Source organism: Mytilus trossulus, chromosome 10 (genome assembly GCF_036588685.1).
Source record: "Mytilus trossulus isolate FHL-02 chromosome 10, PNRI_Mtr1.1.1.hap1, whole genome shotgun sequence".
NCBI lineage: Eukaryota > Metazoa > Mollusca > Bivalvia > Mytilida > Mytilidae > Mytilus > Mytilus trossulus.
The window spans coordinates 27135808-27158919 of NC_086382.1; the positions used below are offsets into that span (position 1 = coordinate 27135808).

General features: G+C 31.0%; 1 protein-coding gene across 4 annotated transcripts in view; it reads right to left on the bottom strand.

Moving 5' to 3' along the window:
* LOC134687128 (prickle planar cell polarity protein 3-like) overlaps nucleotides 1-23112 on the bottom strand; it is a 90322-nt gene that overhangs the window by 44940 nt on the left and 22270 nt on the right. For all 4 annotated transcript variants that reach the window (XM_063547144.1, XM_063547143.1, XM_063547142.1 and 1 more), the window contains 4 exons: nucleotides 13198-13283; nucleotides 9882-10062; nucleotides 7903-8136; nucleotides 5682-5897 (listed from right to left, as the gene is read on the bottom strand). In XM_063547144.1, the coding sequence (XP_063403214.1) occupies nucleotides 5682-5897; nucleotides 7903-8136; nucleotides 9882-10062; nucleotides 13198-13283 (717 nt within the window). The remainder of the gene's footprint in view (nucleotides 1-5681; nucleotides 5898-7902; nucleotides 8137-9881; nucleotides 10063-13197; nucleotides 13284-23112) is intronic.

Here is a 23112-nt window from a genome sequence, read left to right on the forward strand (position 1 = left end):
ATCATTAATGTAGCAAAAAACACATGACAATTTCACTTTAATAGATCATGCTGTGGACTGATGGATCAAAGAAAATATGTGTTTTATCCTGACCGTATTTTGGAATGGGAAACCCCAGACTGACCGTAGTCAAAGTTCTGAAAATAAAGAACCTATGTTTAAAATAACCTATTACTTATATTTCTCAAAAGAGATAATAAATCAAATGTCTTTTATCTCTCAAACATTTTCGTTCAGTAATTAAAGTAAATGAACAGCAAAAAAGCATGATCATAAAACTTTCGAGCATGATTATCGTACTCAGACTCAGAAATCAACCAATCAAAATACTGGATTTGGTATTTCAAGCACAAAGGAGTAAGTTCGGTAAGGGCCATATTTGGCCCCAATTATAAAGTTCATAGTTACATGACAATACATGCTTTAAGTTGCCTTAAAGACTTGTTAGAAAGTTAAACAGAACAGTTTTTGTCAAAGTTTAATTCTAACACGTTGATTTTTACATCCATAAAAGGTCAATTTAAGGGATTTTGGTGAAATTTGACAAAATCAGCTAGATTTCAACCAAATAAAGGACCGGGAAACATAGAGCGCAGGCGTCAACAAGCTTGAGATTCAAATAAGACATGTGAATTATCTTCACAAACATTATTTTAAAAGATCTTTGTTGCCGACGTATGCGCTCTATGTTTCCTGTCCAATAATCTATAGAAATTTAACCATTTTCATAATTTTTTTCGTGAAAAATCAACATGAGTACAACTTGTGATGTCATAATGAAACGCAGAAACGTAAAATTTTCAACAAAATGGTTTATATCCTAGCTAGTTAATGTATTAGCTATAATTTATCGTGATATTGGTCGATAAATCTGAGTTTGAAATTTACGCTAAAAAAGGGGGCCATTTTAGGACCTTATAGAACATACTCCTATGTACTGTAAGAGCTGAGTAAAGCTTTTTTTTTATGATCATAAACCTAGAGAGAAACAGTTTGATTGACTTTAATTATCAGAATCCAATGAATGAATTTGCTTCTTTCACCCAAACCCTCTCATGAACTCATAACATTGCTAGGTACTGTATTTTATGACTTCACTCTTCAAAGAACTGTATTTTATGACAACTTTAGCCCTTGAAGAACTGTATTTGAACACTTTAAGAATGTTCATTCATTCACACTTCCACTGCACATAAAACACCTACAGTAAGGGAGATATGATCATACAAGTACATGTACTGCTTTTTTAAATCATTTTAGCCTTTAAAGAACTGTATTTTGTGACACCTTCAGCCTTCATTGTACTGTATTTTTAGACCAGCACTTCACATTCTACAAGAGATAAAGTTGATCCAGGTAACACCTGTCTCCGGCCCTATACAGGGTACAATCTAATTGGTAATCCCTCATCCTACTAATACTACCTATACAGTATGTAAAATCTTCTGTTGTCATGCTTAATTGAATCTGTCTTATTTACCTTTGGGCTTTAACCATATAATTACAACAATGTATTTCATTATTGTAATAAAAAATGGCATTATTTTTCCTGTCTGTTTTTTATTTACAATACCTTAGGTGTAAATTGTTCAACTGGAATGATAAGTATTAATTTTCTCAGGTAATAGAAATATAGTGACCGATATATACTATTTGTTTTTTAAGTGTATATAGACATGCAACATACTTATTGGTTTCTGATACAGATATATATTTATAACCATTGATTTTTCAATAAAAGTTATCAGCAAGATTGATTAGATATAGAAAAAATAATTATCAGCTTAACAAATCAATAAACTACTTTTATACATTTATAAAGCAGCAATCACTTATAACTTGGAGCTAAATGACTGGATAATGCATTGACGTTTTACAAGTGCCCCTTCTTACATAGATGTTTTACAAGTGCCCCTTCTTACATAGACGTTTAACAAGTACCCCTTCTTACATTGCCTTGGTGGTGACCATCCTTCCCAATTTTTTTGTCCTATGCCATTTCTGTGTATTCCTTTTGTGAAAGATGTCTCTTTTCTAAAGACTTAGTGTCTGCTGTTTTACCTAAAGCTTTTTCTGTACTGATGAAACAAGTTACAGAAGCATTAAGGGTGCACTAGACAAGCTGTATCAAAAGAAAGTTTTTCCAGAAGCTACTTTTTTTTCTTCTTTGAATTTTTTCTTTCCAAGGTATATTATCAAACTTAGTAATCAGTTTAAGTATTAGTCAAAACATACTATTAGCAAACAATAGTTTCAAAAAATTACTATTGTGACCTTGAACTTTTATCAGGTAACCTCAAATTTTAAATATTTTTTTACCTCAAAGAGCCTATCAACTAAAGATTGGTACGGGATCTGATTTACAGATAAAAGATATTATCTGGAAAAAAACTACTTCAAAATTAAATTACTGACTAGGGCTCTCTTTCTTTCCAAGGGAATTTTTTCAAGCTATTATTTTGGTAAAGTGACATATGTTTCAAATGTTATCATCAATAGGATCTTCCCAAGGGACATTTTCAAACTATGTTTTGTAATGATTGTATGCCAAGGGACATTTTCAAACTATGTTTTGTAATGATTGTATGCAAAAGTCAAGAGATTGCATCATCAACATCAAGAAAGACACAAACATGAATATACAACTCGTCTAAACATCAACCGAACAATGTTAGATCTGTAAATTTGCTTTCGCAAATTTTTGGTTCTTCCCTCGCCAGGATTCGAACCTATGCTACTGTGATATCGTGACACCAAATCGCCTGCACTGTAGCCGTCACGCTAGACCACACGACCACCTGGGCTCTCAAAAAAAGAGCTTTCGGTGGCCATATGTTACCTCTCCACGTCAGTTTTAATCTAGCGGCGTACTACAGTACATGATATATAAGGCATGAAGATGTTATTGTTACAGATCAGCTAAATTATCTATAGTAAAGGATCCTACAAATTAATGTAAGATACAGTCACAGAAAATAATTATATTCATAAGTACGTCTGAGTCAGTGACAACTACCAGCCATGTATCACCATCATTGATGGCGATCCGATGGATACATCTGTTGTAGGGTTGTCACTGACTCAGACGTACTTATGTATATATATATATATATATATAAGTACGTCTGAGTCAGTGACAACCCTACAACAGATGTATCCATCGGATCGCCATCAATGATGGTGATACATGGCTGTGTACATAATGTATATACAACTCGTCTAAACATCAACCCAACAATGTTTGCGAAAGCAAATTTACAGATCTAACATTGTTGGGTTGATGTTTAGACGAGTTGTATATATATATATATATATACAACTCGTCTACACATCAACCCAACAATGTTAGATCTGTAAATTTGGAATCTGGAAACAGTAGGCAACACAATAAAAGAGTCCTTCATGTTAAGACTAATTATATATAAATCTTTGTATCTATGCATCACGAAAAAAGAAATACATAAACAAGAATTTTAAATTTTAATTATTAAGATCCAAAGGTAAAATAGTTAACTTGTATTGGAAAATCATAAAAAAATATTTATTAAAGTTTTGAATAACTGACAGAAGTTTAAAAAAACTAAGATCAAGAAAATCCCATGAATAATATTTTCTGAATAGGAGTTTTAGACACCAAGACAATTAGAGTTATTCCCCTTTCTATATAAAATAAACAATAGTTCTTCATTTAAGAAAGAGATTGCTTATTCAGGTTCTATTTAGGTGTCAGACCACCAATTACTCCCTCCAATTTAGAACGTATGTAAAAGTAGCCCTACTCTGACACAAAGTAGTGCATTTACTTAAACTAATCAACAAATATGCAGAAATGAAACTTTTGGTGAAAGAGATCATTTTGAGCCAAAATTTACTTGTCTATGAGTTTGCATTAAAAATTGAGGATTAATGCACTCCATAGCATACTAATTTTAGATTTTCAGAAAACCAGGTTTGTTTTTTTGAGTATCTCTGTTTGATGGTCAGTTAATTTGTTAGAAGGCTTTAAAGGTATGGTGAAAATTGGCATGTAGAATGCTGATACATGTACAATTAACGATATACCTGGTTTCTGTGAAGTTAAACTTAAGGTAAAATATTTAGAAAGCTGTGAAAATTGCAAAATTTGGTTGAGCAGATAGGGAAATTTAATTGGTGGTCTGACACCTATACAGGTTTGATCAATTATTTCATATGTTTTTACTTTATATACTATACTAATTATAAGTTCTATTTATACAAATCTCTCAGGCAATGATAATAAAAGAATGTCTAGATTGTAATAATTTTCAGTTTTTGTTCTTGAGAATACATTTATACAACAAATATGCTCTGTTATTGAAGATGATGTGCAACCTCTTAACATAAGTTTTTTCTAACAGTAAACATACTCAACTTCAAAGAGATCTATTTTTGTTTCACAAACTAATGCCATATGATGTAATTAATATAATTACACAGAACTAATAATGATAGATTTAATAAGAAACATGAGAAGTGTCAATTTATTTAATTATTACCTACCTAGACAATAAGTATTGTGGATTCATTATTATTTGTTGGATACCAATTTTCTTGGATTTCTTTGATACAGATGAACCACAAAATTAAATGGTCAAATAATAACAAAGTTTCTATAGATTTGAATGCAGTCTTCAGCAAAACCACAGAATTAAATTTTCCTTAATCCATGGAAGTTGGTACTCATGAAAATAAATGAATCCACATACTCCAAAGAAAAAAATGTAAGTAATTTTGTGGTGCCCCAAATTTTTCTGTTATATGTTCTAAAAGTTTTAAATTATTCCTACTAAATCAAAATTAATCTAATTTTTCATTGAATCTATTTTCATGGTTTAGTGACTTTGGTACAAGATTCCTTTAACATCATGGTTGATTTGACAACTGATTGATTGATCAATTGTTTGCTTTTGTATCATCTATTGGCTATATAGTGACAGTCAGCTTCTAATGGTGGAGGAAGTAAAAGTTCCAGAGAAAACCATCAATCCTTCATGAGAAAATCAAACAATCCTAGTCAATAACAAGATTGGAGTGCACCTGCCCTATGCAGGGTTCAAACTCACAACCACTGAGCAATATACCGTATAGCGGGTTATTTTCGCGGGGTGTAAATTTTCGCTTATTTTCGCGGACAGAACTAAATCGCCAAAATAAATTCCGCCAAATTAAAGGTGTACATACAAAGGTATTAATAAAAGTTTTTAATCCGCGAAAAATAATAACCGCCAAAATATTTCGTATACCTTGTTCAATGAAAATCGCGAAATTTTACACCCGCGAAAATAACCCGCTATACGGTAATTGGTAATGCATACTCGGTACGCTATGCTCACCCTGCTTATATGCTTATATACACAATAACATGCCCAATGTACTTCACTTTACCTTTCCTGACCACTAGAATACAATTCAGAATGGAAATACAGTAATGGGTCAAAGAGACAACAATCCAACCAAAGAGCAGACAGCAGCCGAAGACCACCAATGGGTCTTCAATGCAGCAAGAAACTCCTGCACCAAGAGGTGTGCTTCAGCTGGCCTCTAAACAAAAATGTATACTAGTTCAGCAATAATGGATGTCATACTAAACTAGAAGTCAAGTTCATTATGATCTGTATTATCCTACAAAATTCATAGTTCGCCAAAAACAAATCTCTTACCTCATCGCAGGCAGGACATCTTGGACGTATTTTTTCTGCATAATGTCTTTCACAAAGAAGTTGTTTGGCATGACATCCATACACTAAATCCACCAAGAGTTCTTCACAGGTGGTGCATACAAAACAAGCAGGATGCCAACATACATCTTTACCAAACTTGGGAGCAAAGACAACTAAATCCTCTCCTTGTATTTCTCCATGGCAGTGATAACAACTCTGTCAAATATCAACATACATATTAAAAATTTACACACTGCTTATTTTAAAACCAATTCTTAACTTTAGACAAGATATTGTTCATAATGAGTTTCATGTGTGATTTGATTTGATTTGTTTGGTTTTTTAATGCAAATTTTAAGCACCGCTTTTGGGCTATTACGTTACGGCCAGTTTTCACTTATGGAGGAAGCCTAAGTGCACAGAGGAAACGACCTACCTTTGATAGAAATGGGGTCAAGTGCACCTGTATGAGCAGGGTTGGAACTAACAACCTCAGTGTTGACTGACTAGTGATTTAATATCAAATGATTTTTATCAAAAGTTTTTTTTGGAAAGATATGTCAAATGGAAAATACTGAAATCATCAATGTTTTTTTATGCCTTCAATTATTGAAGATTATTCGTTGAAATCAGAATATTTTATATGGTACTGGTTCATTGTTAAAAGATGCATAGCGACCTCCAAATGTCGTTTTAGGTTTTCTTGAGTTTGTGTCTTATTCATGTTTACACATACTTCATTTCATACATTTATGTTTTTAATAAAATCCCTAGAAAAATAGTCTAATACCATTAATTACTTTTTTTTCAAGCAACTCCAAAAAATGAGCAGACGAATTTACGCACATAATGAGAATAATTTTTCAAAGGATATTGAACTTGCTTAAGGTAGATTACAAGTATATATTTTTTGAGACAGATTTTTTTTATAATTTGCCAAAATGAAGATTTTACTATGCTCTTTTCAAAAATTTAATAAAAAGAAAAGGTCACCGTGCTATTTTTCAAGCAATGAGTCGTGGAAAATTGCCAAAGTTTGGTTAGTTTGTTCATGAAAAAACACATTAGTGTGCATAAAAAAAATTCTATGAGATAGAATTTTGAAATAAATTGTGAGGAGAAATGTTTCATAATATGTTTTAAGAAATGTTTCATAATATGTTTTAAGAAATGTTTCATAATATGTTTTAAGAAAATAAAAAGAAAACATGGTGTCACCTAACTTGTTTTCTTGTTACAAGTGAAAATAAAACATTTCCCTATTAGTCCAGTATAAATTTTGTACTAAAAGAGTTATCTCTCCTTAAATGGCTCATTTGAAAAAAATGATTTTAAAGCCATAAGAAACGAGTGTGTGGTGAAAAATAATGTTTGTCCAATTCTTGAACCAATGCATGTATACATCATAAACTTAGTCCTCTGTGCACGATTTTATCATTATTTTCGCAAATATATCATCTAATCGTCAATTTATTTTCTCTCTGTTTGTTATGATTTAACAAATATGGCTGCTCATTAAATGCTGTGTTTTGAAGCTGAGTTTTACCGATTGTCACCTTATAGTAAACAAATCACAAAAAGCATGGGTATGAGCACATGTTTAACATACATAATCAGATATTTGTTTATTTCAATGACAGATCCATGCGTATTGTGGTCACCGGATTTGTACAAGGAGGGTTACGCTCAGGTCACTATGCATACGGAAAATATGTCGGCAAATTGCTTCCTGGAAGCAAGCAATTAAAAATAAGTAAACTTCTTCTAAATGTGGACAAATTAAAGAATTTTCCTCAGAAAAAAGTATATGTACATAAGTTGTATAATGAAAACTATCAATTTAGTTATAAAAAAATATGTTTTTTATTTTGAGGTTTCTTATGACTTTAAAACCAAAATAAATGATATTTGTTAAAATATTTTGTATAATATGATTTATTAACAGGTTTTCTTCAAATAGAAAAAAAACAGTCTAATTATTGAATTGCAAATATGTCTCTAAATTTGCAGATTTAGGCAAATAACTAGACCGATTTTTTACTGTGATTGTACAATCCAAGATGGCGGTATACCATCAATCTACCTTAAATTCACTAGTATAACAAAAGAAAATTAATCCTGAAATTCTTGAAAAATAGGAAGTTAACAGTATTAACTTTAAGACAAGCTGAATGCAGGATGATTAATTCTGTATTTCCCAACTTTTCAAGCATATCTTTACCGTTTCGTGTTCTGATTCTTTAACAAATCCAATATCTAAAGCTATACTGTCACGTAGTTCTCGAAAGATATTATATTCCTTTATTTCTATGTCGTTATGGATCATTCTACAGTGAACATGAGCTAAGTCTTGTTTTGGCAGTTGTCGTATTAATTGTAGATCTCTGTATCGTTCACCAGCTGAACCAATTCTTGGAATTTTATGATTAGGGAGTTGATCCATGTAATCTTCTACCTGCAATGAGAGCCAAAAATAGTAATAATTTAATTACATGTCTTAAAATAGGGAAATTGTAGAAATGGAAAGACTTAAACATCCAGACTAATGAATTGATAGCTTGTTTTGATTGGTCAAGTTGATAGCTTGTTTTGATTGGTAAAGTTGATAGCTTGTTTTGATCTGAATGCTGAAAATTATCAACACAGGTTTATACAATGTAAAACAATATTATTCAGATCAAAAGCTAAAGTAAAAAAACACTGTTTCATATCTTCAATTCATTTTTCCTTTATTTATTATAATAAAATGCCTGTACCAAGTCAGGAATATGACAGTTGTTGTCCATTCATTTGATGTGTTTTATCCTTTGATTTTGCCATTTAATTAGGGACTTTCTGTTTTGAATTTTCCTCAGAGTTTAGTATTTTTGTGATTTTACTTTTTAGGAAGAAAATACAAAATAGTCAAAATGTTTAATTAATATATGGACACAACAAATTGTTTTTTTTTCTTCTTCTCATCTAATCATTGTGTTTATGTCTTTCAAGAAACAACTTGTCTTTAGTGCACACTATTATCTATTTCAACAATCTTTAAACAAATGTTGTTTTCATCTCTAATTTATTGATCATCTGAACACATTCGACATGCGACATGAAAATTTAAAATTAGATTGTCATAAATGTCAGAGATGTAAATTTCTGATGATAGAAGCATGTCAATAAATTTTAAAATTGAATTATTTGAGAACTTTGACATAAAAAAATTCCTCCCCCATGCTTACTTTTTGTTGTTGCTTATAATCAATCATTCTTACGATACTGATTCAATATAGATGGGGATTGGAGGGGTCCTGATTCTAAAATCCAGGGGTTAAAAACATGAAATCTAGAGCTCCTGATTTAAAAAAAAAATCCTGACATCCTGAAAATCGTAATTTAAAATCCCGGATCCCGAAAGGATCATTCCTGAAAAACTGAGCTTAAAAACACCCGATCCCAGCATCCCGAAAAATGTCCTGCCTCCCCTCAATATAGTCTATTATCATATTTGAAATGGTATGCTTTCCTTACTGCAATATGCCTTGCCTTTAATTTTTAGTCCAAGGTCAGAGATACCTTTAAGAGTATGCAAACCTATTTACCCTGCCATATTCTGTATGTGCCAGTCCCAAATCAGGAGACAGTAATTTAGTGGTTGTAGTTTATTGATGTGTGCGTATTTGTTTTTTGTTCGTTGTTTTGTACATAAATCAGGTTGAAGATTTTTTTTATTGGAATTGTTTTTCATTTATTATTTCAGGACCTTTAATAGCTGACTATGAGGTATAGGTTTTGCTCATTATTGAGGCCATACTGTGACCTATAGTTGTTTACTATGTCATTTGGTCTCTAAAGGAAAGTGGTCTCCTTAATAATCATACCACATCTTCCTCATTTTATATTAACCTGCCATATTCTACATGTGTCTGTCACAAGTTAGGATCCTGAAATCCAGTTGTTTTCATTGGTTTTTGTCTTTTTTCAAAATTTTGTCATATCATGGCAATGTATAGCTGACTCGATGGGTTCTGTACATTCTTGTTGATTCATAATTCCTTAAATCCTCATCAATTAAAAATCAGTGGACAGTTGTCTAATTGGCAATAATATCCACATTTTCTTATTTCTAATTCAAAGTTCGCTGCAAAATGCTATGATAGTACAGTGTGCATTCTATCAGACCAATTTTCTCTGAGGGCAACCATGCCTATTTTTTACCTGTTCAGGACTCAGGGCTGGTGGTACCCACGTATAACCTAACGATACAGTATCTTCCTTTGTGGCACAATTGAGTGGATCATCAATTCGCTTCCATCCTAGTCGATCTCGCACATTGACAAAATTTAAGTTGTATATGTCATGTAATTCCCTTGGGCACTTGCAATTTTGACAGGTGTTCCTGAAAGAATAAGAAGTACATTTTACGTAACATAATTTGTCTGGCTTATAACTTAATTTTAACCGCAATGTTATAACCTATATCTGGTTTCATATGGAAGAGGCTTAAGATTACGTTACTATGGATTCATTATTATATGTTAGATACCTATTTTCTTGGATTTCTTTAGTATAACCACCAATAACATATACAAAGATCATATCATAGCAAATATGTGTACTAAGTTTCAAGTTGATTGGACTTAAACTTCATCAAAAACTACCTCGACCAAAATTTTTAACCTGAAACAGGACAGACGAACGAACAAACAGACAAAAGGATGCACAGACCAGAAAACATAATGCCCCTCTACTATTGTAGGTGGGGCATAAAAAGGAGACTTTTTCTAAAGGATTGCCTACAGACCTTATGGAAACACACAAAATTTAAAAGTTTTAGTCCATCCACAAAATTGGTATCCATGAAAATAAATGAATTACTTGTACCATGTAAGGGCTTTCAATACAGGCTTAAGCCAACCAACAACCTATTTATCACTAAATTTTCTGTTGCATGGTGAAATCAATTAACTTTTCTTACTGCAGATAGTAAGATTCTGGAAATTTTCAGTGTTGTTCACTGAACTGATTGAACAAATTTTGAAGAAACACATATCAATATAGATGCTACTTTTTTTTTAAAAACAAATAGATTATAGTGTATTATATGCATATACAGTTCTAAATTATTACCTCTTCAATATGTATTATTACAAATGAGAGACAACTCTATAAATTGAAGGGTTTTTTTCTTTAGATTTTGTGTTTTAATATTTTGAGTCCTCCATATGTTTAATATTATTTTATGACAACATACATATATTTAAGATACTATGATTTGGTAGACAGTGAATTTTAGTCTTATCAATGGGAGATAACTCTACAAATTGAAGGGGATTTTTCTTTAGATTTTGTGCTTTTTATATTTTGAGTCCCCCATATGTTTATTATTTAATGAATGGCTTTTATTTATTTTGAATTTATTGCACCATAAAACTAATTTTTGACTCTTCACATTGAATAATCCGCGAAGCAGATTATGTAAAATGTGAAGAGTCAAAAATTAGTTTTATGGTTCAATAAAATCAAAAAATAAATTATTGCCATTCATTATAAATAAATTTCTATCAAAAATAAGGCTCAAAGAACTTTTTATATTATTTATCTTGACAATAATAACGTACACACATGTTGGCTTATGAATACACAAGGTCAGAGTGGGCGTGTCGCCATTAAAGTTGACAACATTGAAAATAAAACTAATAATTTTAACCAATCAGAAGACAGTAAATACACAAAATTTATTTATTGTTATTTATTGTGTGTAACAATGTAAATATGTTTGTGTTGCTATAGCATGTAACTACTGCTTTGCAAATAAAGAATTCATTCATTATATTTTATGACAACATACATATATTTAAGATACTATGATTAGTAGAGAGTGAATTTTAGTCTTATCAATGGGAGATAACTCTATAAATTGAAGGGTTTTTTTCTGTAGATTTTGTGTTTTTATATTTTGAGTCCTCCATATGTTTATTATTATTTTATGACATCATACATATGTTTAAGATACTAAGTTAAGGATTCTCTACTTTTAACATTTTTAACACTTTAAGAAATAATTAGTGGGTGTTAGCTATTTTTAGACTACTTGAGCAACATGTGTCACTATTCACAAAACAATTAAATCGAAAATGGCAAATTAATAGTTTTTTTTAATTAAATAACATCTTGGGATCTGCATCTAATCTAACTTAGATTTTCTATTAATGAATTTTTCAAAGGTATACAGTTTTCTATTACACTTTGCTTACTCAAAAACATTTAAAAAAAAGTTACATTATAATATGTTTAAAAATTAAAAAAATATATATATACTGCTTTTAAGTCTTTCATATACAGTTTCATATGTTAGCAAAAACTCAATTGAGACAATATCCCAAATGCGCCTTGAACCTAAAAGTGAAAATGAAGAAAATAAAAAATGTTTTCAACAGGATTTATTTTGGATACCAAAGTACAATGGACAAACAGATTGAGGCACATCAATGAAGATTTATGTTTATATACTCCATGGACTGATTTAAGCAGGGTTCTAAAAACTGACAAACTGAGGAAATGTTGTAACCTATTCCTCTCCTAAGAATGTTAGATGCATTCTTTGCAATGGTTGTTTGTAATGCTGGGTTTGCTTAAATCCAAGGTGACAACTCTCAATCCATGTCACAATTTAAAAAAGTAAACCAATATAGGGCAAAGTACAGTCTTCAACACGAAGCCTAAGCTTACACCAGACAGCAAGTTATAAAGGGTCCAAAAAATGACTACTGTAAAGGCATTCAAACAGGAAAACCAAAAGCTTGATCTACATAAATATCTTCTCTATACCAGTAAGCGCATGATACCTAACGTCCGTTGCCATTTTAACTTGTCTTTATGCTTTAAATGATTTTTTTTTGTACATGAATTAGGATGTTAGTTTTCGCATTTAAATTGTTTTACATTTGTAATTTCAGGGTCTATTATAGCTGACTGTGCATTTTGCTCATTTTTGAAGGCCATACAGTGACCTATAGTTGTTAATTTTCTTTTAAAAGGTACCTTAAGTCAACAGATATAAACAATTCTCTAAAGTTTCATAAAATTTTGTGAAAGTGTTTATGAGCGACTGCAGAAAACTGGAAAATCACCCCTTTTTTAAGCAGAAAAATTCATAAAATAAACATAAACTCTGAAATTTATAAAAATCCAAAGGGAGCATACATCAATAGATACAAACAATGCACCAAAGTTTCATTAAAGTTGATGACAGAATTTTTAAGTTTTTGTCCAAAAAATGAGAAAAAAAACTTTTTTAAGGATAAAACTTCATAACATGGAAATGAAAAATCTGAAATTCATAAAAATCAAAAGGGAGCTTACATCAATAGATATAAACAATTTTTCAAAGTTTCATAAAAATTTGTGAAAGTGTTTATAAGTTATTGTCCAAAAAATGGGAAAAAGATATAAAAAATTCACAAAAAGAGTTTTATCACTACCAGTAATACAAATATTGACATATCTATATATAGATCTTGTACACATGTACCTCCATTTGTGTCGTGAAAATCCCGAACACCTTTCTACACATGCTAAACATGGCTGTCCTTCATCAACTTCTTCAACTATGATCTCCTGGAAAAAAAATATAAGATGAATTCATTATTTTGAAATCTTTATTCCTATTATTACAGTTGCTAACTAACATTGCTGCGAAATTTTCAATTCTTGTTGAAGAGGCAAATTTTCTCCATAAATTTATGAAGTTTTAAATGACAATCACAAGGCTTCGGAGCAGTTCTTCATATGACTTTAGTGGACATCACTTTAGATAATTCACATTGTTACAACTTAAGAAAGTCTTATGATTAAGTTACCATCAATGCATCGTCATTTAACTTCAAACTTTTGTCAGAAACATTTTCAAATTCTGTCTGAAGAGCCAAATAGACAAAACGTGCTTTCAGAAGTTATTAGAGAACTCTGATGTTTCAATGTGTTGTTTTAAAACATTTTGGCCATACTATATTCATACATGTATACTAATGTCTTATGAATTGAAAGATGCAGAGTCAGCATTTCTCATCAAATATTTTTTTTAATTCATAAAAGATGAACATTCATAAAACTAACAACTTTAAAATTTCCGCCCAAGCATAACTAGTTATGCAGGTGTTTCAAAATTAAAGAAATATATAATGTTTCTAACTTCTAAAAATTTATTTCATCTTTTACCATGGATTGCACATCTCTTTGATTTTTTAACGATTTAGCTTCATAAGTTTAGACAAAATTTTCCAGACAGCAGAGTAAACTTCAAACATACCTAATATATATATGATGAGTGGAAAATAATTCACTTTTTGAGATTATCTGGTGAATTTGAAGATGAGATTATCTTGTAAAGTTTGAAGGTGATCATGAAGTGATTTAGATTTATATTAAGATATGAACTGGCTGTCCTCAATCATTCATATCAATAATGTGAAAAACATCATCATTATATGTGTAGTAATTGATTTATATAACAGATAATTTGTTTAATTATCACCTTCAGCAGACGGTCATTTAGCTACCTACAATTTAGATAAAAATCAAGTACTGTAAATTCAGAAATTATTGCGATGTTTTTATTATTGCGAAAAATGCGACAGGGTTATATTTTAAATCACAATAACTAAAACTTGCATTTTGAAATTTTTATATGAATCAAACAGGATTTTTATGAATATTACAAAAATTAAAATCGCAATTAAGACTAAAATGTCAAAATCACAATAATAAATGCACGCAATGATTTCTGAATTTACAGTATTAAAATAAAAGTACTATAACCTCTTAAGCTGCCATCATAATCCCATTTTAATATCAAAGATGTCCCCATAACGATATTTCTCTTATATTTGGTTAGAGCTAATGGCCAAAAACACCAAAATCTTTTCCGTCTTATATAAAAATAAGATGATGTGGTATGATATATTACAAATGAAACAACTCTCTACCAGAGACCAAATGGCATAGCAATAGGCCACCACAAGGCCTTCAATAATGAGCAAAAACAATGGCTTTTTTATATTCTAAAAGCAGTAATTTCATGTAAATCAATAGAAGATGCTGTCTTTTTTATATTTTACAATTCTTTAAAGTTTGAACCCCCCCCCCAAAAAAGTACAATTGAGTGAAAATTTAATCAACAAGCCATGAAAAGAAAGTCTTGGAAAAAAAGGTTGCTAAGACTACCTAAGTGTCACAACTCCTGTTGCATTATGCAGTAAATATAATCAAGAACAAAATTGGGGTATGTGTCAAAGAGAAAACAACCTGACCAAATTGCAGAAAACAGCCGAAGGCTACCAATTGGTCTTCAATACAGCCAGAAAATCCCACACCCAGAGGAGTGCTTCAGCTGTGAATGATAGAAACCTAGACTTTTCTCAAGATGGTCATGGACCCCTTGATTTATAATCAATTGAAATCATAGATTTTCTTCTGACATATCTAATTACGACTTCTGTAAAACTAACAATCAATTTGTCAACTTACACCTCTAAATACATCACATGGAACAACTGTCTGACAAAATTTACACAAATTGAATCTTCTAATATGATTTATGGTGTATTGGTTAGCATCAAATTAATCAATCACAATACAACTTGTTAAATTAGTTTTCTTCAGATCTCAAGATGTAAAGTTGAATTATAGAAATCAATTTCAAATAAAAATGAGGAACACATATATTGCACTGGATAAGTATATTTGTTTTGTAACAGTAAGACAGAAAATCATTTTTTTTTTAATTTGAAATAAAACCAGGAGATCAGAATAATGTGTGAATGATATATTTGGATATTATTGCAATAACACTTTTAATTTCAATGTAAAAATGGTGAAAATCTATATTCAATGGATGCTTTGGCCTTCAATGTCAGAACAATTTTTAAATGCAAATTACTCAAGCATACTAAGTGCAGTAGTTTTTCCATATTTTTTTTTTCAATTGAATAAATTTTCTTCACACATTTCCATATATTGACCAAATTAATGTGACATGTATAACTAAAAAACCGAAGCCGTGGTGTAGTGGTTAGTGCATCGGACTACTAACACAAAGGTTCCTGGTTCGAGCCAGAATTCAATTTTAGGCTCTCCCTTGACACCATTTGCAAGTATGGTCTTGAGGAAACAATGATAGTCCGTCGGAAGGGGACAATAAATGGCTGACCCGTGTTAAGAGAGAGCCATATCTCTTGCACGTTAAAGACACCCTTGTAGATTTCGAAAAAGAGAAGGCTAATGCTGCTACAAGGCAGCACTCGCACCCGCAAAGTGGTAAGGGATTAATATAAGTTGCAAAACTTGTTTCCCAATCCACTATAAACAAATATGTTTAAACTAATTAAACTAAACTAAAAAACTGAGATATCCCTAAACATTATAGATCAATTTATTGTTTATCTTGAAGTTTCTTTGTGTCCTTGACATTAAGACTGTTATATTACCGCAAAAACCTTTATGACATTTGAAAAAGAACAGTGAAAAATAAGTGGCAGATTAAGGTCCAAACTACAGTGGTGGATCCAAGGGGGGGGGGGGTTCCAGGGGTTGGAACCCCCCTTTTTTTTGGACGATCAATGCATTTGAATGGGGACATATAGTTGGAAACCCCCCTTTCTCCTGGGTTGGGACCCCCCTTTTTTAAAATGGCTGGATCCGCCCCTGAAAATATGAAGGGTTTGTCAATATAAATAAACCATGTATGTGATCATCAAAAACTTGTTTGGCAAATATAATCATGTGGTCATTAATCCTACAAAAACTTAAAATGATAATGACAAATTTTTATTTTTTTCTATAATAATATTGCAGAAATGTTGAATAAAAGGCCTATTCAAACAATTATTTTACATAATACATAGAAAGTTTAACATAGAAAAAATCCTGCTACATTCCAAAAGATTAAATGCAAAAGAAATTACATCAACTGAATTTGATACATCAGAGATTTGATAAAAGATGGCTGACCCTTATTGGCAGCTATCAGTTTCCAATATTGATACCAAAACATAATATTTTCTTAACTGTAAACCATAACTGGCAATCATTCCCCAAATGACACATAACAGACAGACAGAACTAATTAGGATGGTGGGGTAACCAACAGACATCTACAGAGTTATCTAACTTACTTATTTAAAGCAAGTATCCTCATGGGGCAACATGCATGTCAAGTATATTTTTTAACTCATTCAATATTTCCTAAGTAACAGAAACCCTAAAGGTCCATTGTAAGTACTATGAAGTTTGTGTTATATAATACCTTCATTCTAAGATCAATGTTATTGTTTAGTTGGAACAGTAAAACCGGGCTTAACCTAATCCTGCATAAATGGAAAACCTGTATAAACCCAAACATGTTCTAAAGCAGCGTCATTTCAAGTTGTATGCATTGTGAACCTGATAAAACAGAACATCGGCAAAAACAAAAACAAAAATCTTAAGTCCCATAGAGGTTCGGTTTAAACAGGTTTAACTGTTACTTGGTTAAATTTCTGAGAAGATGGGGATAAATAATGTAATGACAACATACAATAAAAATTATATTTAGTACATCACTCTTTGACTTAGGACAGGTGCAAACTTTCATCCTTACCTGAAATAATAGTGTGACATAACAACATGGAAATATCAATAGAAATGGCTTAACTCAATCAAAAGACATATTAACATAAGAGGGCACACGCTGAAATGTCTCGCCTTCTTTACTAATCATTGATATTATGTTGATAGACCTAAATATAAAGCTTTATTACAACTGTCACATAAACTCAACATTAACCAAGAAAACGAAACATTGATCAATGAACCATGAAAATGAGGTCAAGGTCAGATGAACTATGCCAGGCAGACATGTACAGCTAACAATTCTTCAATACAACAAATATAGTTGATTTATTGCTTATAAATTAAGAAAAACAGACAAAAACACAAACACTTTTTTTTTAAAAACACTTAGCAATGGACCGTGAAAATGAGGTCAAGGTCAAATAAAACCTGCGTAACAGACATATAGATCATAAAATATTACCATACACAAAATATAGTTGACCTTTTGCATAAAGTATTAGAAAAATAGATCAAAACTCAAAAAACTGAACTTTGACCACAAAACCATAAAAATGAGGTCAAGGTCAGATGACACCTGTCAGCTAGACATGTACACCTTACAATCATTCCATACACCAAATATAGTAGACCTATTGCATAAAGTATAAGAAAAACAGACCAAAACACAAAAACTTAACTATAACCACTGAGCCATGAAAATGAGGTCAAGGTCAGATGACACCTGCCAGTTGGACATGTACACCTTACAGTCCTTCCATACACCGAATATACTAGACCTACTGCTTATCGTATCTGAGATATGGACTTGACCACCAAAACTTAACCTTGTTCACTGATCCATGAAATGAGGTCCAGGTCAAGTGCAAACTGTCTGACGGGCATGAGGACCTTGCAAGGTACGCACATACCAAATATAGTTATCCAATTACTTATAATAAGAGAGAATTTAACATTACAAAAAATCTTAACTTTTTTTTCAAGTAGTCACTGAACCATGAAAATGAGGTCAAGGACATTGGACATGTGACTGATGGAAAGTTCGTAACATGAGGCATCTATATACAAAGTATGAAGCATCCAGGTCTTCTACCTTCTAAAATATAAAGCTTTAAAGAAGTTAGCTAACGCTGCCGCTGCTGTAGTTGCCGTAGCCGACGCTGCTGCCGGATCACTATCCCTATGTTGAGCTTTCTGCAACAAAAGTTGCAGGCTCGACAAAAAACAAGTAAACATACACTGAATGAATAAGTTTTATCTATGACACAATGTAAATACATTTATGGAATTTGATGTGACTGTCATACAAGTGAGAGGTTTAGCTATACTAGCTATAAAACAAGGTTTAATCCACCATTTTCTACATTAAAAATTGCCTGTTCCAAGTCAGGAATATGATTTTACTTATTACAAGTATAGATTTAACCCATGGAGCATGAGAGTTTCAGTATAATTAATTGTAAAGAATTATAACATGAGCCGTTTCAGAATCTAAAGAATCATTGGTAATTTCATTATTTGTACTAACATCAAGTCATTGGTTGAATTTCCATTGTTTATGACATTATTAACCAATCAGGGTGTTTTGGTGTATGCATTTGAAAATATTACCCAGAATGCATTAGATTCTGGAATGGCCAATTCTAATGCACCAGATGCACATTATGACAATTAAAGTCTTTTCAATGTTGTTCAAGGCCAAAATGAATGTAAAAAAACAAACAATACAAACATTGAAGTTAATATAACCTAAAAGGACCAAAAGTATAGTAGCAAAGGAAGCGTAACCTTATAAGTACTTATCTCCTTAGAGTACTTACTTTAATACTTTGATAAGAACTCTACCATAATAAAAGTGGCTTATGTACCAGGTCATCCAAATATTTACCTACTGTATTATCTACTTAAAATAATTTAGCTACTTGTGGTTTAATATAGAGTTTTTCAATTCATTACAATATTTCTTTCTTCTTCTGAAGGACCTTACAGTATTAAAAACAAAATATTCTATGACAGCAGCATAACAGTTAAGGCTTTTTATCTTAAATTTGGTTACTTTCAATTTGGAAATAAAACTGATATTTTATCTATTTAACTATGTACAAAAATTAACATATTGCTTTCTTTTGATATAAAGGAGAGGCCTGCCCCCCTTTTTTCTGGGAAAAAAATTATTGATTATATAGGGAATCACTGAAGCATGACCGTAGCAGGCCCTCTCTTAAGCAGTTGGTGGGACCCCACTAATAAAAATTTTAGGATCCACCACTGTAAAGTGCTGAAGAAGGCAACTTTACAATCCTTTTCAATGTCAATTCAAAATTATACTGATGTACAATGTACTATGTGCAATGAACTTTGAAAGTATTATCCTTCGTGAGGTATCAATTTTCCAGGATTTCAGGGTTCCATCTCAACATGAAAATAAATCTGGAAATACAATGAAAATAAATCAAGAAATACAAAATCTAGAAATACAATGAAAATAAATCTGGAAATACTTTAACTCCTGCTGAGCTTCTTATGCTTTAGGAGGTCCCATTGTAAAAGCTACCCTGAATTAACCTTTAACCTGAACCTTACCATAACTCATACCAAACTCTTTCACTTTCCTCAACCTTTAACCTTAACATCAAACCTTTTATAAACCCTTGTTTAGCTCTTACCATTAATGAATCTTCTCAAATCTACTTCATGTACTACTGATGTTAATAAATTTCAAAGATTTTACCATTCATATCAAAATGCATGAAAATAAAAAAATTATGAATCAGAATATGTTGCACAAATAAATGACATTTTTTTTTATAGGATTAGTACAAATGATTAATTTTTTTTTTTTTTTAAATCTAAAAGTTGTCTCCCATTTCTAATTTAATTGAATTACAAGAGTTACATTGATGTTCAATATCAAAGAGTATACATTAGGCATCAAAAAATATATCTTGACTTTTCTTTGAAAATGAAAGCAAAAAATTCAACCTTTTAATCTATTTCCAGGTTTAATTTAAAATAATTTATCAGACAAGAAGTGCCATGTCTAAGCCTTAGGTACAAAACAAATTACATGCGTCTGTCTTCAGAATAGTTGGAAAATAGTATCGGTAATCAACGTAAAATCTTCTCTGTTGTCTGAAGATTAAACCAAATGACAGGATCGACTTCCTTGTTAAATGACAGCATTAAATACGATGTTATTTTACACCATGATAAACTCGTATCTTTCTCATTTATTTAACTATTTTATCTTCCAATAATAATTTCAGTCAAGAATCGGATAATTTTTGTTTAAGTGATACTACCTCAATGGATAGCCTCTAATCAACAAATTACTAGTTAGTTCTTTTTTTATTTACAAAACAGTATTTATGATATTAAGAATCTTGCTTTCTTTAAAATTGTTTGGAAAGCTCAAACTTGTAGCTGGTTTACCTAGGAGCTTAATACCAGTATTCAGAAGAAGTAAATCAATGATTATTGAAAATATTTTATCATGGTCAGTGGTCATCTGATAAGTCTACTTTGTATCAAAGATTTACTGTCTATATCACTAATGAAAAATCTATCAGAAACTCTTGTGGGTCTTAAAGACAAAAGCTGAAACATTACAGATGCAAAAGATACCCATTGGTACTGTAGTGATATACATTTTACAGTAAATGTCAAAATCTTTTACAGCTAATTTCCTAATGCTTGTAGAGTAAAACTTTGGTTGGCTTGCTTGCTCTGTTTGCAAGCTTCGTAATTAGCATTGACATCTTTAAACAAAATACACAGGCATATTTTAACCAGTATATATCATACGTTATCCCAATTACAATTGTACAATAAACAAACAAAAAAAGCAAGTTAACCAAAGTATTGCTTTACATGCATTGGGAAATTAGCTGTAATGAATCTGGTAATATATGCGGTAATTTTACAAAATTTTTGCTGTGATTTAAATTACATGTTTTTTTTTAGGGGAGCATATGCTGGTTGAGACCTTGAATGAATCCATGCCTGGTTAGCCATTTCATATTACCAATTGTCTGAAATGTTTTCTCCAATTAATTATATCAATTGCAATTTGAAATCAACACTTCAAACTAATCAAAATGTGAAAATTTGTGAAGCCGTTTGCTAATGAAACTCTATCAATCTCAGTTCATGCATACTGCAACTTGTAAAAACATTTCGGTCAATTGATTTTGTGAAAGGACAATCTTTTTGAATATGTACAGTAAGAAAGTGATATAATAATGAACGAATTGTTGAGGATAAATAGAGACACATTATACGATCAGAGATAATAATACCAAAATTGTAAAAATTAAGAGCTTAACATACATTTTTTCACAATTTTTGCTTGAGGTTTTAAGACATAAACTAGCATATAAAGTGTCAAATAGTTAAAACAAATGTACTCTATGTAATGTTTAATTTTCTACATCTTTATGTCTTTAATCTCTTAAAATTGTCTTCTTCTTATACTAGATGTTTTAAGAGAAAAACTAGCATACAAAGTGTTCAATAGTTAGAACAAATGTACTCAATTTTATTTGTTTATTTTCTACATCTTTATGTCTTTTAAAAATCTCTTGAAATTGTCCTCCTTTTTTTGGACATTTAAAGACAAAACTAGCATACAAAGTGTCCAATAGTTAGAACAATTTGTACTCAATTTTATTTGTTTATTCTACATCTTAATGTCTTGAAATTGTCCTCCTTTTCTGAACATTTAAAGACAAAACTAGCATACAAAGTGTCCAACAGTTAGAACAAATGTACTCAATTCCACATGTTTCTAAAATAGAACTCTTATCCAGATCTATTGATCTCTTTATAAGAACCTTAATTACTATTGCAAAACCATCAGATTAAAAAACAATGAAAACCAGCCATCAAACCTCTCTACGATCCACTACCAAGGCTCAATTTCTACGATATTGGAGTATCGTGTTTGCTAAGAAATGTTTACACGTCAAATAGCCTGATGAATTTAGATCCTGGACACAATTATAGCAAACAAAGCTAACACAGTGTCAGAATGATGTAGTGAGTCAATTTGTAAGCATGTCGTTCAATGTCTTTGATGAAACACATTTCGTTCTGTTCTATAAATATGTATTTATCACAGGTTATGGTGTTCTTAAAGTGGTCGTTACAGAATATCTGTCTTGACGGAAATCGTTCTACTAAGTAATATTATTACTTTAATTACTTTAATGGATATGTGAGAAAACATTCATTTCAAATCAATTTCAAATTTTATTTCCGTATTATTGCTGTACTGTAGCAACATTCCACTTTATTCTTATAAAAAATTCTGATAGTATAACTGAAACACAGTAAAACATATATACAACTTCCAAACTACATTCACTTAAATATTGTGTTTTAAAAATATTCAAAACACATAATTTTTTCAAAGAAGACAAAATTTCTTTACATTTTAGCTATTGGCAGTTTTGATCTGGGTATAAAGACGATGTTGGTTTTGATTTCTTTTAGTCTCTTGTGGCGATCATCCGAGTCTCATTGGCCATCATACAACAATTTCTTATTTTCATATTTTGAAATCAATATAAGAATCAAAACTTTTAACTGTGTCTTTACATAGTTATTAGTTATAAACATATATTTTTTTCTCTCATTAAGGTGGTACCTAACACAGCAGGGAGATAACTCTATAAAATCAGCTAAACCTTTTATCACGTTGTATTTTTTAGGAAATATTAAACTTCTCAATGATCAAAATTAGTATTTGTCAAACTGCTATATATACAACCATTTTTTTCTGAGAAAGTGAATATTGGTTCAAGTTTTTGGAAATTTTTATATTTTTTTCAAAGGGTCA